The 16,392-nt window shown below is 42.0% G+C and overlaps 1 protein-coding gene across 3 annotated transcripts in view; it reads right to left on the reverse strand.

Annotated features, from left to right (window-relative positions):
- The window catches only part of TOP2A (DNA topoisomerase II alpha), a 276,538-nt gene that overhangs the window by 78,149 nt on the left and 181,997 nt on the right, over positions 1-16,392 (reverse strand). For all 3 annotated transcript variants that reach the window (XM_033918323.1, XM_033918324.1, XM_033918322.1), the window contains exon 25: positions 16,108-16,199. In XM_033918323.1, the coding sequence (XP_033774214.1) occupies positions 16,108-16,199 (92 nt within the window). The remainder of the gene's footprint in view (positions 1-16,107; positions 16,200-16,392) is intronic.

The following is a 16,392-nucleotide window of genomic DNA, read 5'->3' on the forward strand; positions in this document are numbered from 1 at the left end:
TTTCAACCAAAACTGGCGCATAACCTGCTGAAAAACCTCCCCCGAAGCCTGCAGCAGCTGAGAAGCCTGAACCACCTCAGTGGTAAGGGAGTCCCAAGCACTATCGGCAGCAATGGAAACTTCATTTCCCTGACTGTCAGCAGCTGGGGGGAATCCCTGTGTGGGTGGCGAGGGAAGCCCGGGCTTCCCCACCGCCTGTAGCCGGTGAATGAAGCACTCGCGAAGGGGATCCATGGATGCCGGCACCTGAAGTAGACAAGGATTCCCCTTCACGGTAGCTGGCACACTGCGAGCACAGGCCGGCTGCATCGAACTTGTGTCTGGAGCACTTTTTCCCTTTAAAAGTGCTCATTGCGCAATACACGACTAAGCTAAAAGAAAAGTGCCAGTTAACAATAAAAATCAATTACAGGCAATTACAGACCGACACTTCCTCAGGGTTTTTTTGTTTTTTTTTTAAACAGACTCCACTGACTCTCTAAGCCATATTACAAGACTTACAGCTGAGGTACCTCTAGAAAAATTTGGGGGAGGTAGAGGAAATGGTGGGAGGGGCTCGACCCATTGAGTGACAGCCCCGAGGTCCCCCCAAGTTCAGTCCGGCATCAGACAGGGACAAGAAGGCTACAAACAACTTCTAACAGGGTTATTCCATGTCAACTGATCAAGGGCTCCCTGCATGACCATCACGGATTTTGATAAAACTTTATGCACAAAGTCCCACATGTATCAAACGAACTTTGGTAAAATTTTAGTTTCGCCTGTGGAATATTCGTGGAGATATAGCCATTTGTTTGACCCCATACTGCAATGACATACAGTACGACAGTGATATTCTGACAACTTTGAGACACAATATCTCACGAGCTATGTTTCCAAAAAAACTGAAACTTAGTACCCTGCACAACTTTTGGAGCTCTATTCAGTGCTACCAATAATAATTTTTGTCGAGCACTGAGTGAATGGCTGAATTACAGTAAACTTGGCCGAAAAAATTAGTGCTCCAAAAAAAGTCAAAGTTTGACATTACTTAGCTCCCACAATAATTGAGTAATAAATGCAAAATTTGGCGCATAATGTCTCAGTACGTTGTTTTCAAAAGTACAATTTCAACCTCCAAGCTCTTTCCATTAGTTTACAAATTAAGTGTAAAGTTGCTAATTTGTGTAAAAAGGCCAAAAATAGGGTATTTTCAGCCTGCTTTTACAGAAAAAATACCTTTCAGAAACTCTTTCAAATCAGTCTCATTAGAAAGAGCATATTTCAAACCCCCTAGAAAAGTGGGCTTCATTTTTCAGCGCAGGTTAACAATGCCCGAAAAAGGGGGACAAAGTTGGGAGATGTCACCATGGCAACGGCCTACGTTTCAACTTACAATTATGTCACTTTTCACACTGTTTTTCCCTGTTTATTTTTACTCAAGCTTTGGGTACAATTATAGTGTTCTTAATTAATGATTATTCCTAACTAGAAATTGAGGTGATAATTTTGTTGCATGCAGATCACAAATTACAACTTGTTTTCTTTTTCAGATCCACATTATTATTAATTCAGTTTAAAATGGATGCCAACGAATCGACTAATAATAATCCTTTTCTGCCAGACTGTGCCATTGGGCAAAAATTGTTGTCAAAGTGTCATGACGGCACATTTTATTCTAAAAAATGTGGGCTCATTTTTTTACATAATTTGTCAACCGATGAAAAATTGCTTATCACTCGGCGCTCTGAAGTTGAACTGATGGATAAAGACCAAATCTGCCTCCACCACAAAGCAAAGTATCTCGACAAATACGAATTAAAGCAAACATCGTGTTGTAATCCATTTGAAAAGAAAAATCACATTGTTTAAAGTGGATTGTTAAAAGTCGATCTTGCCATGTCTAATGATTTTAGAAAAGTGGCAAAAATAAATATCAAGCCAGGTCAGAAACTTTGCAGTAGGTGCAAAGCCCAATACGTTTCAATGAGTGAAGCTACTGCAGCATCTTTATCTTCAGACGATTTTGATATCAGCATCTCCGATGCAGTTGATCAAAGCTTGACTGCTTTAGGAACCTCTCCATTGAAAATTCGAAGGTTAGCTAGTAGAGATAAAGCCGGCTATGTGATACGAAAAATTGAACGTGTGCAGAATATGATAGCCAAGATGATTACATCTGCTGCTGGAGTTTCAGCTGAAGAAGTTGGGCAGTCTCGTCAGTCTGTAGAATGCAAGTTATGTGAAGATTACACTGACCTCATTGAAGAAATGAAAACGAAAATTGCAATATCCAACAGGTCAATGAAAGTTCAATTATTGACGATGGCCCCAAAAAGTTGGTCAATAAAGGAAACAGCAATGAAGTTTGGCGTTTCAAAGCGCATGGTCAGAACAGCCAAAAAAGTAAAGAAAGAGAAAGGCATTTGTTCTATACCTGATGCAAAAATTGGCAAGTCCCTTCCAAAAGAAATTGCAAATAGAGTTCAAGATTTTTACGAAGATGATGAATTCAGCAGAATATGTCCTGGCAAAAAAGATTGCATTTCAGTCCGCCTCAATGGTTTAAAAGTACAAAAGCAAAAGCGGCTGCTGTTGTGTAATTTAAAAGAGCTGTACGTGGCGTACTGTAACAAATATGGAACTGAAATTGGTTTTTCCAAATTATGTGAGCTCAGGCCAAAGTGGTGTGTAACCGTTGGTGCATCAGGTGCACACTCCGTGTGTGTCTGCACGATACATCAAAATGTAAAGCTCATGCTACAAGGCGCCAATGTCAAAGAGAACTACAAAGTTCTTATGGAAAAAACTGTGTGCGACCTAAATGTCAAGGACTGTATGCTACAACGATGTCAAAACTGCCCTGGTGAAGAAGCACTAACAGCATACCTGGAAGAAATATTCAAGGATTTAGATCCAGAAGAATCAATAGAATTTAAGCAATGGGTTCACGCTGACCGTGAAACATTAGAAACAAGCGTACTAACCATGGACAACTTTATTGAAAGACTTGCAAGCAAGATTTGGAAGTTGACAAGCCACCATTTCATTTCAAAACATCAAAGTGAATATTTGAAGATGTTGAAGACAGGCTTAAAAGAAACAGAAATGATCGTTTTGATGGATTTCGCTGAAAATTACTCATTTGTTGTACAGGATGCCGCCCAAGGCTTTCACTGGGAAAATTCACAAGCTACGGTACATCCTTTTGTTGCATATTACCTCAATGAAGTGGGCACATTGCAAGTTGTAAACTGTTGCATTATTTCTGATCATATGCAACATGATACGATATCTGTACACGTGTTTATTCAAAAGTTGATCAAATTTTTGGTAACTCAAACAAACATTACCAAAATATACTACTTCAGTGATGGCTCAGCTGCACAATATAAAAACTACAAGAACTTTGTGAATTTGTGCAATCACAGAAATGATTTCAACATTGAGGCTGAAGGAATTTTTTTGGAACTAGCCACGGAAAATCACCCTGCGATGGAGTTGGTGGAACAACTAAACGACTGGCTGCCCGGGCTAGCCTCCAAAGACCATCAACGGATCAAATATTGACGCCAAATGATCTATTTAACTTTTGTGACCAAAATATACACGGAGTTAAATACATTTATGTTCCAAAAGAAGAAATTGAAGAAAGCAAAAAGTTTCAAGAAGAAAGATGGCATGAAAGCAGCACAGTAGCCGGTACCAGAGAGCACCACCAATTTGTACCAGTCGACTCAAACTCGGTTCGTGTCAGCAAAGTTTCAAATGACACAATAAATTTTGTTGCCAAAATTTCTGATACTGCCATTCCAAATTTGAAAGTGTCCGAAATCTTTCCTGGTTGCTACGTTGCCTGTACTTACGATAATCAATGGTGGATAGGCAACGTTGTTTAAGTCTCAATTGAACAAAATGATGCATTGATAAAATTTATGCATCCTCACGGTCCAGCTCATTCGTTTTATTGGCCAGAAAGGCAAGACGTTTGTTGGGTTCCAGAGCAACACCTCATCTGCATGCTTTGTGCCCCTTCAGTTACATCATCCGGCCGCCAATATCAATTTCTAGAAACTGCATTGAAGAAAGTGGCTCAAAAATTTAACAGAATGTTATAAAGATTGCTGGCAGTTAAAATCAAAGTGGACTTCACTTCGGCTTGGGAACCATATAAGATACCCAATTTAGGCTTGGGAACCTAGGATAAGACACCCTAATCATTGGCTTTGGAACCAGAAAGATACCAACAAAAGGCTTTGGAACCTTGACAAAGAAACCAAATGCGAGGCTTGGGAACCTGGACGAAGTGGCCCACCTGTGGCTGGTATTGCACAGCTATCGGGCGTGACCCCTATGGCGATGGGGTTGCCAGTTCAAACTCTTGAACTGGTAGTGACAATGTTACCATGGACCAACGCAATAGAGTAGTAGTAATACTACGTCAATACAAAACTGTAACTTTAAAAATGACAGAACTATGTTGAAATAGAGGTTGTTGCCGTGGCAACGTCTCCCAACTTTGTCCCCCTTTTTCAGCCATTGTTAACCTGCGCTGAAAAATGAAGCCCACTTTTCTAGGGGGTTTGAAATATGCTCTTTCTAATGAGACTGATTTGAAAGAGTTTCTGAAAGGTATTTTTCTGTAAAAGCAGGCTGAAAATACCCTATTTTTGGCCTTTTTACACAAATTAGCAACTTTACACTTAATTTGTAAACTAATGGAAAGAGCTTGGAGGTTGAAATTGTATTTTTGAAAACAACGTTGTACTGAGACATTATGCGCCAAATTTCGCATTTATTACTCAATTATTGTGGAAGCTAAGTAATGTCAAACTTTGACTTTTTTTGGAGCACTAATTTTTTCGGCCAAGTTTACTGTAATTCAGGCATTCAATCAGTGCTCGGCAAAAATTGTTATTGGTAGCAATGAACAGAGCTCAAAAAGTTGTGCAGGGTAGCTAAGTTTCAGTTTTTTTGGAAACACAGCTCGGGAGATATTGTGTCTCAAAGTTGTCAGAATGTCATTGTCGTACTGTATTTCATTGTGGTATGGGGTCAAACAAATGGCTATATCTCCACAAATATTCCACAGGCGAAACTAAAACTTTACCAAAGTTCGTTTGAGACATGGTGGACTCTGCATATGAAGTTTCATCAAAATCCGTGATGGTCATGCAGGGCACTTTCCAAGAATCTGATCACTTGACATGGAATGACCCAACAGCCCTACACTAAACCAGGGAAGACTGCTGCAACAGCTTATCACCACCTGCTGGAGAGTGAGAATAGACTGAGTATATTACAGACTGCACAGCCCCTTTGTACTACAGCCAAAAGTTTATGTCTCAGTCTCTACCTGCTGATCATGGTGAGCTATTACCCATCAGTAAGCTGCACGGTCTGGAGAGATGCTGAAGAAGCTTTCTTTACTTGTGAGAGGCCAAACCAGCACACCTTAACCCCTGTCTACCAAACTAATCATTGGGCCACAAAATAGCTCACCTACCATTTGCTGGAGACTGAGAAACACTACACACAGGACCCATTCAGTGCTTCTCAGTCTCCATTTGCTAGTAGGAAAGCATATACTCACTTATCTAGAAAGATGATGACAAAGAAAGGAACTTAACAGGTATAATTAAATTTCTCCTTTCTTAGCATCTCAGCCACATGAATCTGTACCAGTGGATGTAATCCAAGCAGACTCCTATTTGGAGGGGTAAGAAGTGTCTCCCTTAATCACTGCCCTGCTGAAGACTGAATAGTTTCTAGTTAACACATTGTTTCTGTAATATTTCAAAAGAAGTGAAGGGACGATCAAGATGTTGTCTTGCAAATGTCTTTAGCCAAAACCTCAGGCCCCTCAGAACAGGTTTGTTTAGATAAAATTACACTGGAAGCTGCCAGGCCGTCTTACAGTCCATGAACAGTACAAACAAATGGTCAGAGACAAAATTATTTAGTCTCCTGCAAGTAAAAGAGCAATGCCTGCCACATATCTAGCCTGTGGCGCTTTCTGGATTGTCTATTCCTTATATGCAGGAAGATAAATCTCTTGGTAAATATGGAATGGAAAAGTCACTTTCAGCAGAAAGATCAGACAGTGTTGATAGAAAATGGCCTTGTACAAAGAGGACAGGAATGGGTCCCTACAAGATGAAGCTTGTAATTCTAAGCCCCTATGTACTAAAGTAATGGTGACCAGAAAGACCATCTTCTGTGTAAATTTCCCCAGGAAGGCTGCCCGTAATAGCTCAAAGAGGGCATTCAGCACAAGGATCAAATCCCATGAGAACAGTGAAGGATGTAAATGGGGGAAGGGTGAGGACTGCCATAACTAAACTCTCTCTTTCAGAAAACATCCAACACCTGGGCTCACAGGCTACTCAGTTTGTCTCTGATGCAACCACCTAAACTTCAGGGGAGCTGACAGCAGGCCGTGCCACTCTGGGTACAAAAGCAGTTAAAGCAAGTAAGGTGGGAACAACAGTATCACTGCTCTGGCATGCCCACCCAGGCAAGTTCTGTCCGATTCTACCTGTAACTTTCCCTGTAGCTGATCAAGAGAATAAAGAAACAAGTCAGCTAGCTAAAAATAGACATTCTTTTGAGTACTAGGACAGATAACAACATTCCATGCTTCATGTAAAAAAATTAATTGGAGGTGGGTGATGAGAATCAAAAAAATTTAAATCTCGCCTCCTAAAATATCCCTTGAAATAGGGACCATTCTGAGCTGAAATGAAGCTTATCATTCATTGAACACCTGGAAGAAGGAGAAATTAGGTTCTTACCTGGTAATTTTCTTTATTGTCCCTCCAGACTGGCACAGAAAGTGATGGGTTATAGCTCACCTCGATCAGTCGGTGGAGACTGAGATACAAACTTTTGACTATAGTATAAGTGGGCTGCAGTCCCAAGTACAAATCAGTATGACGAAAAGCCAAGCAGAACTAAGAAACTGAGAACTGTGAACTATAACAGCAACTTCACTCCCAGAGGGAGAATAGCAATGAACAGAGAGAAATACTGTTGGATATTAATTAGAATAAAAACCTTCAAAAATGTCCCCAAAGCTCGCCAGACGAACCAAATGCTGCTATTCTTTTAATCTCCCCTAACAACCCAGACAAAAAGACACTGCAGAAAGAAAAAAAAAAAAAAAGTACTCTTCGTGCAAAACTCCAAAAAAAAAAACCACACACAAAAAAACAACAACGACATGGTGGTCTCTGTGCTTGTCTGGAGGGACTAAAAGAAAGAAAATTAGCAGGTAATAACCTAATTTCTCCTTTATCATCCCTCCAGACAGGCAGAGAAACTGATGGGACATACTAAAGCAGTACCCATTATGGGTGGTAGCCCCTAAGGAACGCCACAAGAACATGCACACCGAACATTGCATCCCGACGCACCTGGACGTCTACATGGTAGTGTCACACAAAAGAATGGAGAAGATCAAACCACAGCTTTACAGATATTCACCGGAGGTATAAGAGAAGACTCAGCCCAAGAAGCTGCCTGACCCTGAGTAATGAGCTTTGAAAAGGAGAAATTAGGTTCTTACCTGCTAATTTACTTTCTTTTAGCTTCTCCAGACCGGTAGAGGTTAATCTTACAAGTGGGTTATATATCTCATTATGATCAGCAGGTGAAGACTGAAAACAAAACTGCGGAATAGTACTTAAGATACCTTCCCTTATTCCTATCAGTCTGCCGAACAGCCAAGCAGAACTAAGAACTGGAAACAGAAATAAACAATACTCCGAACAGGAGTAATAATTAACATATCCAAATGCTGTTGGAAAATGCAGAGGAGAAATATCAGAAAGAAAATGTCCCCACAGCTCGCCAGCTAAGCCACAGCCGCTGCTCTTCAATTCTCCCTGGCCCTAGAAAAATACTAGAACCCGCAGCAAAAAACAAAACTGCCCGTGCAACAGCCACAACAACAGACAGGATGGGGACCTCTACCGGTCTGGAGAAGCTAAAAGAAAGTAAATTAGCAGGTAAGAACCTAATTTCTCCTTCTTTAGCACTCTCCAGACCTGTAGAGGTTAATCTTACAAGTGGGACGTACCAAAGCAGTTCCCATCATGGGTGGGACCCCTGAAGGGCCAACACCAGAACATGCTCACCGAACACCGTGTTCCCAGTTTCCAACGAGCTAATTGCCAGAATAGAAGGGCCAAAGGCCGCAACACCCATAGCTGCCACATCAAGCTGGCAAAACCTGAGAAAAAAATATGAAGGGAAACCCAAGTGGCCGCCCGACAAATCTCCTCAGGTGAGAGATCATATGAGAGTCAGCTCACGGGGAAGCCCTTCCTCCGGGAGAGTGACCTCACGCCAAGGGGAAGCTGCTTCCCCGTCACCACACAGACTGCGGAAATGCCCACATGCAACCAATGCGAGAAGGAAGCCTCGGAAGCAGGCCGACTCCGGCGTGCGGGGCCTGCCAGGACAAACAGATGGTCCGACAGACGGAAGTTGTTAGTAGCCTCAAGGCATCTAACAACTCCAGAGACCGCAAAACATGGGTCTTAGACTTGGAACCCGACAGAACAAAAGTGGGTAGCCGAACTACCTGGGTGACGTGGACTGCTGACCCCATGTGCAGAAGAAAAGAAGACAAGGTCCTCAAAAAAAAAACTCTGACTCCGTAATGTGGAGAAAAGGATTCCTGCATGACATAGCATGAAGCTCCGACAGACCCTGAGCAGAAGCGACCGTAACGAGGAAATCAGTCTTGATGACAACATATCTGAGAAATCCCAGCCAGGGATTCATAGATCAGACAAGTCAGTGAGTGGCGAACCAGACTCAGATCCCTTGGAGAACCCGGCAGTCGCAAGGGAGACCGTAGCATCCCCGCCCCGTCCCCGGTAAGAAGCCTTAAACATCTTGGGGAGACACCAGAGAACCCCCGAGAGAAGAGGGACCTGAACACGACAGTCCCGCAATGGGGACATGGAAGAAGAAACCACCAGACCTTTCCTGAGGCCTATATATACTCTATTTAATCCTTTGTGATAATATAGTAATGAGATAATTTTTAAGGATGATATTATTTTTAAGATGAATCGTAACCTATATAATAAAACGCTAGCTGCGCATGCGCACTCAGACCTGCGTGATCTGTAATCCCTGATCTGTAGGTCTGTGGCCAGAGTGCGTATGCGGCGACAAGACAAAGCGGGAGAAACAGACACCACTCAGAGACGGCATTGACACAGACAAAGTGCTGCACAGGTACTGGAGGGGGAGAGCTTCTGCAAATACCGATACAAACCTCTCTCCAGCGTTGGCAGCCGCAGCACGTTAAACAGGCTGCTTCGCGACTTTCTCCTGCAGTTGAGTCCCTCTGCCGCGTCACTAATGATGTCATCAATGACGCGACAGAGAGACTCAACGGCAGAAGAAAGCTGCGAACCAGCCTGTTTAGCGTGCTGCGGCTGCCAACGCTGGAGGGAGGTTTGTTATTTAAGTCATCTCGTCGGGAGGGTCGCAGAGTCAGCGGGGGTTGAGCTGGGAGGGGAGAGAAGCGTCTGCTTAAAAACTCTCCATTCGAATCTAAGATCTACTCATGGCACAGATATATCGACGATGTTTTCCTACTGTGGAAGGGAGATTTTAGAGAACTTACATCATTCCACATATGGTTAAACAATTGTGACAGTAACATCACATTTTCTATGGAATCATCCACAGAACATATTCATTTTTTAGATGTCGATATCTGTCAAATTAACAATTCATTTGTTACAAAGGTTTATATTAAACCAACAGATAAGAACACTTTTTTAAAATTTGACAGCTGCCATCCGAGGAAATTGAAGGAGAGTTTGCCCTTTTCCCAAATGTTAAGAATCCGAAAGAATTGTTCACAATTGGATGAATACAATAAGCAATCACGGACTTTACAAGAAAAATTTTCCTCCCTTGGGTATCCCAACCATGTGTTAAAGCAAGCTAGACGACGTGTCAAATACATCAATCTTTTATTGCAGACTGGGAAGAAAAACATTTTGGAAGATGACGCTGAGACCTGTGTGTTAAGATATTTTTCAAACAGTAATAAGGTTGTGCAGATTATAAAAAATAACTGGGAAATCATGAAACTACACCCAGTTTTTGAAGATAAGAACCTTAGAATTGCCTTTTCTAGGAATTCGAACTTAAAAGAAATCTTATGTCCATCCACTATGAAAACTTATGTAACATCTCATAATATTAAAGGTCACTTCAAGTGTTTATCATGCAATATATGTGACATCACATTACAAACTAAGATTTTCACTAACCCACAGGATAAGAAATCATATGTGCTTAAACATTTGATGAATTGCAGATCCACTTTTATCATTTATGTTATCATATGTCCGTGTGATCTCTTGTATGTAGGCATGACTACAAGGGATTTAAAAACTAGGATTTCTGAACATAAGTCAAATCTTAAACGTAATAGATGTTCAGAAGTCATTGTAGAACACTGTACCGCTTTAAATCATAAGTTTAATGATCTCCGCTGTTTGGCTGTCGATCACGAGCCTCCAATCCAACGAGGAGGCGATAGGATAAAAAGACTCAAACAAAGGGAATTAAGATGGATATACAATCTTAAAAGTATACATCCTTTTGGTTTAAACACCACAGTTGATTGGTCAGTGTTTTTATAACTCTGTTTGCTCGATATCTTTAATCAAAATCATTATATGAATGAATGACATTGAGAACCTTTTTTGTCCAATCAGATTATTTTGTTAGGTTTCTCTATTGCGCATGCGTTGGCGTCTTATGTTTATAAGTGCCATTTTTCAGCCAGTAGAATCGTGTAAGAACGTTTCGAATTGCTTATATCGAAGTAAGTCTGTTGTGCTTATATTTTAGATAAACTGTTTAACGCATTTATGGCATGCACTACAATTCTTTTTCTTGTATCTTATTCTTTTTAGAGTGTTATCCATAAAACCCTGATGAAGCCGCATGATAGCGGCGAAACGGGTCCCATCGGATAAGATAAGATGCATAGCGCTATACCGTCATTTAAATCTTTTTGCCGTTTTTCTAGCTTTATAAGATAAGTGCCATTTTTTGGCTTATACTGTCAGGCTGACTATCATATCAGCTTTCTTTATAGTTTGGATAAGATAAGTTGGCTTATACTGTCAGGCTGACTATCATATCAGCTTTCTTTATAGTTTGGATAAGATAAGTTGGCTTATACTGTTTGGCTGACTATCATATCAGCTTTCTCTATAGTTTTGGTTAGCTATCTCAGCAGCCTTATTTTTTTGCCATTTGCAATAGCTCAATTTACATCTGTTTATATACGATTGGGCAGTCTAAACAACTACCTAACTTTTAGTTAGTGTGTTTTCAAGTGTTTATTCATATACCCATTGAGCTTACTGCATTGTCTATCAGTATGGCTATGTTAGCTTTTTTAGTCACTTTTTCAACTGTAGAGTTTCTATTTAGGAAAGTATTTAGCCAACATTACTTCTTTTTTTGCACAGTTTGCAGCACAAAGCATTAGACACTTTTTAGGCTTTTTTATAGCATTAGTCACTTTAACAGGCCAGTCATAGCACCAGCCACTTTAAAGTTTATACATTTAACCAATGCATTAGTCACTTTAATTAGTGGATTGCGCTTGTCACTTTATCTACAGTTTTATTCAAGTACTTTTTTAGTAAATAATATGTAGAGAATTTTAGCTTCAATTGTCACGTTGATGTAATTAGTCAATGTAATTATATAACAATAGTGAAGGTTTTATGATCTATGAAAGATATCCACGCCACTATTCCATATTGGATGATATTATTATGATCCTAGGAGTGGCAACTCTGAGATCTTTTCCTTCACTTAATTAATAATTAGATTAATGATTTGACGAATATCAACTTTATAATTGCTCTCCAGATTAACTTTTTTGTGGATCTTATGATTACTAGTTAATCTTCACTCTTTTTGATTATCTCTGAAGTGATGAGTTCCCAACGGCTGAGGAAAATGGAAAGACGTCCTCCGATAGGTTGGGGCAGAAGAGAGGATGGTGGAAGACTGGCTATGTCCTGGAGAAGGAAGTCAAAAGGGTTGAGTAGGCTTACGTGGTGCAGGTGGTTTCACCGGTTGCTGCTGTTGAGAACGAGGCTGTTGGCGTTGTTGCTGACGCTGTCGCCGAGGTTGCTGATGAGTAGGAGGAAGAGGACAAGCAGAGTAGCGACGTTGGTAAGATGATTGCTGGCGAAAAGGACGAGTAGGTGGAGGCTTCTTTTTGTTTTTCAGCAGTGTGACCCACCTAGTCTCATGCGCAGACATCTTTTTGTGTGGTAGAATCCAGAGAGTCATCAAATAACTCGTCACCTAAGCACGGAGCATTGGCAAGGCGGTCCTGGTGGTTGACATCGAGTTCTGAGACCCTAAGCCAAGCCATACGTCTCATAGCAACAGCCATTGCAGTAGCCCTAGAAGTGAGTTCGAAGGTGTCATAAATTGAACTCACCATGAACTTGCGAAGTTGTAATAAACTGGAAGAATATTGGTGAAATAAAGGAACCTTCCGATCAGGGAGATATTTCTCAAAAGAAGAAAGTTGTTGGATAAGGTGCTTCAGGTAAAATGAGAAATGAAAGGCATAATTACCTGAGCGATTGGCTAGCATAGCATTTTGATAGAGATGCTTGCCAAACTTATCCATGGCCTTACCTTCTCTGCCAGGAGGGACAGAAGCATAGACACTAATGCCCGCAGTCTTTTTCAAAGTGGATTCCACGAGTAAGGATTCATGCGGGAGTTGAGGCTTGTCAAAGCCTGGAATGGGAATAACCTTGTACAAAGTGTCTAATTTGCGAGGAGCACCAGGTATGGTTAAAGGTGTCTCCAAGTTTTTATAAAAAGTCTCTCTTAAAATATCATGGAGAGGTAATTTGAGAAATTCCTTGGGAGGTTGATCAAAGTCTAAAGCTTCAAGAAATGCCTTAGACTTTTTAGATTCAGCCTCCAAAGAAATAGAAAGAGACTCACACATTTCCTTCAAAAAATTTGTAAAGGAGAATTGATCAGGTTTAGCAGGTTCCTGCATGGAGGGGTCTTCCTCAGCCGAAGAAACCTCGTCATCGGACATCAGAGGTTCTTCGGAGTCATCCCAAAGATCAGGGTCCCGTACCTGAGAACCGCAACCCCGGGAGCCCGGTGTCGAAGGTGCAGTATGCAGGGTTTTGCGTACAGACTTCCCAGATCGCAAGGATGCGGTACCCGGGAAAGTAAGAGGTTGCTGGTGTCTGGAGTGGTCAGAAATCTGTGTGGGTTCGGAGGTCGTTTGAACAGCACGATGTAGGCCTCTCTGTTCCGCAGACAAGACCGGCATGGAGACCGAAAAGGCAGAGTGGTCCGGTACCAATAGAGTGGAAGCCAACAATATAGGCTGCTCCACTGCCGGTACCGGATGCTCAGACCGGACCGGAACTGGAAGGTTCGGTGCTAACAGAGCAGAAAGGAGCTGCTGCATTTGCTCTTTAAGTTGGACTTGAAGGACAGCCGCAATACGGTCATCCAAGGAAGGCACCGGTACCGCTTTCTTTTTCTGCGGTACCTGCGGTGCCGCTCGACGCCCAGAGGATGAGGAGGCAGACGATAATGCACTCATCTCTATAGGGGCGGAGCGTTTACAGGGGCGCCTCGAGGTCGGCAGGACTGGACTCTCTGCCACAGCAACTGGAGGCTGCTCCAGGGAAGAGGAAGGCTTCTTAGCCGGCTTACCTGGGGGTTGCGACACCGGAGCGATGTTGTGCGGCGTCGAAGAAGTCGGTGCCGGCTTAGAGGACGTCGGAGTGGATGTCGAAGGATCTGTCATCTGGCACCGAAAAGAAGTTTTTGCTGAGATCACCAGGGGAAAAAAACAGAACTCCCAGCTGCTTGCAAGTAAGCCTTGTACTTGGCTAAAACAAAATCTGGCCCAAACTCCCCTGGCAGCAAAGTAGGACTCACTGCCAAAACAGGAGACCCAGCACAAACATATTCCTGTCTCTCTAAGACAGGGGAAAGGTTACCTCAGGCCACAGGCAAGATGGCGATGCTTCATGCAAAAACCGGCGAAAAACCTGATGAAAAACAACTCCCCCGAGGCCTGAAGCAGCAAACAGGCCTGAACAGATCTATCCACGAAAGCAGGCAAGCCGGCAGCCGCAAAAAAGAAGTCCCAGCATTATCGGTGGTAAGGGAAACCTTATTTTCCTGACTATCTGCGGCTGAGGAAATCCCCGTGTGGACGGTAGAAGCCAGGGCTTTCCTACTGCCTGCTGCTGACTTGTGGTGCACACGCAAAGGGGAACCCTTCTTGTCAGCACCCAAAGCCGATGAGGATTCCCCTTCATGTACACGCCCGCCGCATCAACCGCACGCCTGCAGTCAATTAGTGATAAAAAAAAATCTATTAACCTTAATTGAAGGCTTCACTTCAGACCAGCACTGCCTCAGGACTTCCCCCACCCCCATATAACTTTAATTTACAATGGAACAGACCCCACTGTCTCTCAAAGTTAAATGCCTTGCCAGTAAATTGGTGGCAAGGCTTACAACTGAGGCACCTCAAAAAATAAAAATTTGGGGAGGTGGGGGAAATGAGAGGAGGGACTTGACCAGTTGAGGGTGGCATTCCCCCCATGGTCAGACAGACACCTGAAATAGTCCCCCAAGCTCAATCCAGCACCACAACCAGGGACAAGGCAAATTTAAAACAACATCCCAACAGACCTACACTAAACCAAGGAAAGACTACATAGGCTTACCACCTCTAGTTGTTGGAGACCGAGAGCAGACTGATTGTACTTGGGACTGCACAGCCCACTTGTACTACAGTCAGCAGTTTGTGTCTCAGTCTTCACCTGCTGGTCATGATGAGCTATTACCCATCAGTTTCTGTGCCAGTCTGGATGGACAATAAAGAATTTGTTTCGTATTATTTTCTTTAAATTTCCATGGATGCGCTTACAGTATATGTTAAGTGGGATTTTAGATTTTTAAAAATTTATTTATGAATAACAAGATATACAATGTTATATAGATATATTGATAATGTATGTGTGTTTATATATGCAGATAAACAATGTAAAGTGTGTTTGTGATTATATCAAAGATGTTTGGCTGAATGTCTTTAATATTGTACAGTGTGAGTGTTGTGTTGTGGGTTCAAAAACCCTTGCTGCTCCTTGTGATCCTGGGCATGTCACTTAATCCTCATCTGCCCTAAGTACATTAGACAGATTGTGAGCCCGCCGGGACATCTAGGGAAAATACCTGAGTACCTGAATGTAATCTGCTTAAAAACTTACTGATAGTGCGGAATAAAAATGCTACAATATAATAAAATAAACAAATAAAATGCCAGAAGAAATGTAATCTTACTTTTATAACATTTAAAAAAAAAAAAAAAAAAAGAAAGAAATAGGGACCATTTCCCAGCAACAACAAAAAAAATGTGCTCAATTTTTATTTGATTTTTATGGAAGAAAAATTATGGGGGGGGGGGAGAACAATCAACTCAGCTGGCTTGACAGGGGAGAGGTTCCAGACTCCTCCAGATATCCTCTAAGGCTCAGATGTTCTGAATAATTCTCAATAGGGTAACCAGTTCTCCAAATGGGCTTAGGAACTGCCTCACTAGCCCAGTCCAGAGCTATTGTTACCATCTGCTTGAGACATAGAATACCAAGGCTGATGAGCTCTTCCCTATAAGAGGCTTAGCTACAGATCAAGTGTGTCTCCATCTGCTAACCCATACATTTTGGCAAAGATGGATTGACCGTTCTTCTAGCTTCCATCTAGTTTAATCATTTTTGATAAATGGTTAGGGAACCCATGACCCTGGTTGCCCAGAGTCCAGATCACTGTCTGTCCACCCTTCATTATGGACTAATCTTATTAGGACAAAAAGGCAGTCACACTGCTTTATATTGCTCCAGGTTGGATCTCTAGAGAAGGAACCTACCTACTTGTACCTAGATGATTGCAATTCTTCACTCCTAAGCTGAAAGAGGTGGTGATTAGGCACCATTCAACCCAAATCTGTACTTTTCCCATTATAGAATCCCCCTCCCCCTTTGAAGGACAATGTACACCTACCTTCTCCTGGGTCTCTTTCCAGGCTTTGACAGGATCAGAGTCATACCCTCTCTGGATTAGAACCTGAATCAGTTCCTTCTTAGGTTTGTTTTCTACATGAGACAAAATTGAATCTCAGATACTCAACAAACTGACAGGTATTGCTTCTTTTGCACAATGAACACCCCAAATCAAGGCATAAGGCAAGAAAAGGCCAGGCCAGAAAGTTGCATGAGGCCGATTACTATCCCCAACATGAAAATGAGAGGTAAAAGGTTAATATAAAGTAATATTTTTAGTATGGGT

Source organism: Geotrypetes seraphini, chromosome 13 (assembly GCF_902459505.1).
Source record: "Geotrypetes seraphini chromosome 13, aGeoSer1.1, whole genome shotgun sequence".
NCBI lineage: Eukaryota > Metazoa > Chordata > Amphibia > Gymnophiona > Dermophiidae > Geotrypetes > Geotrypetes seraphini.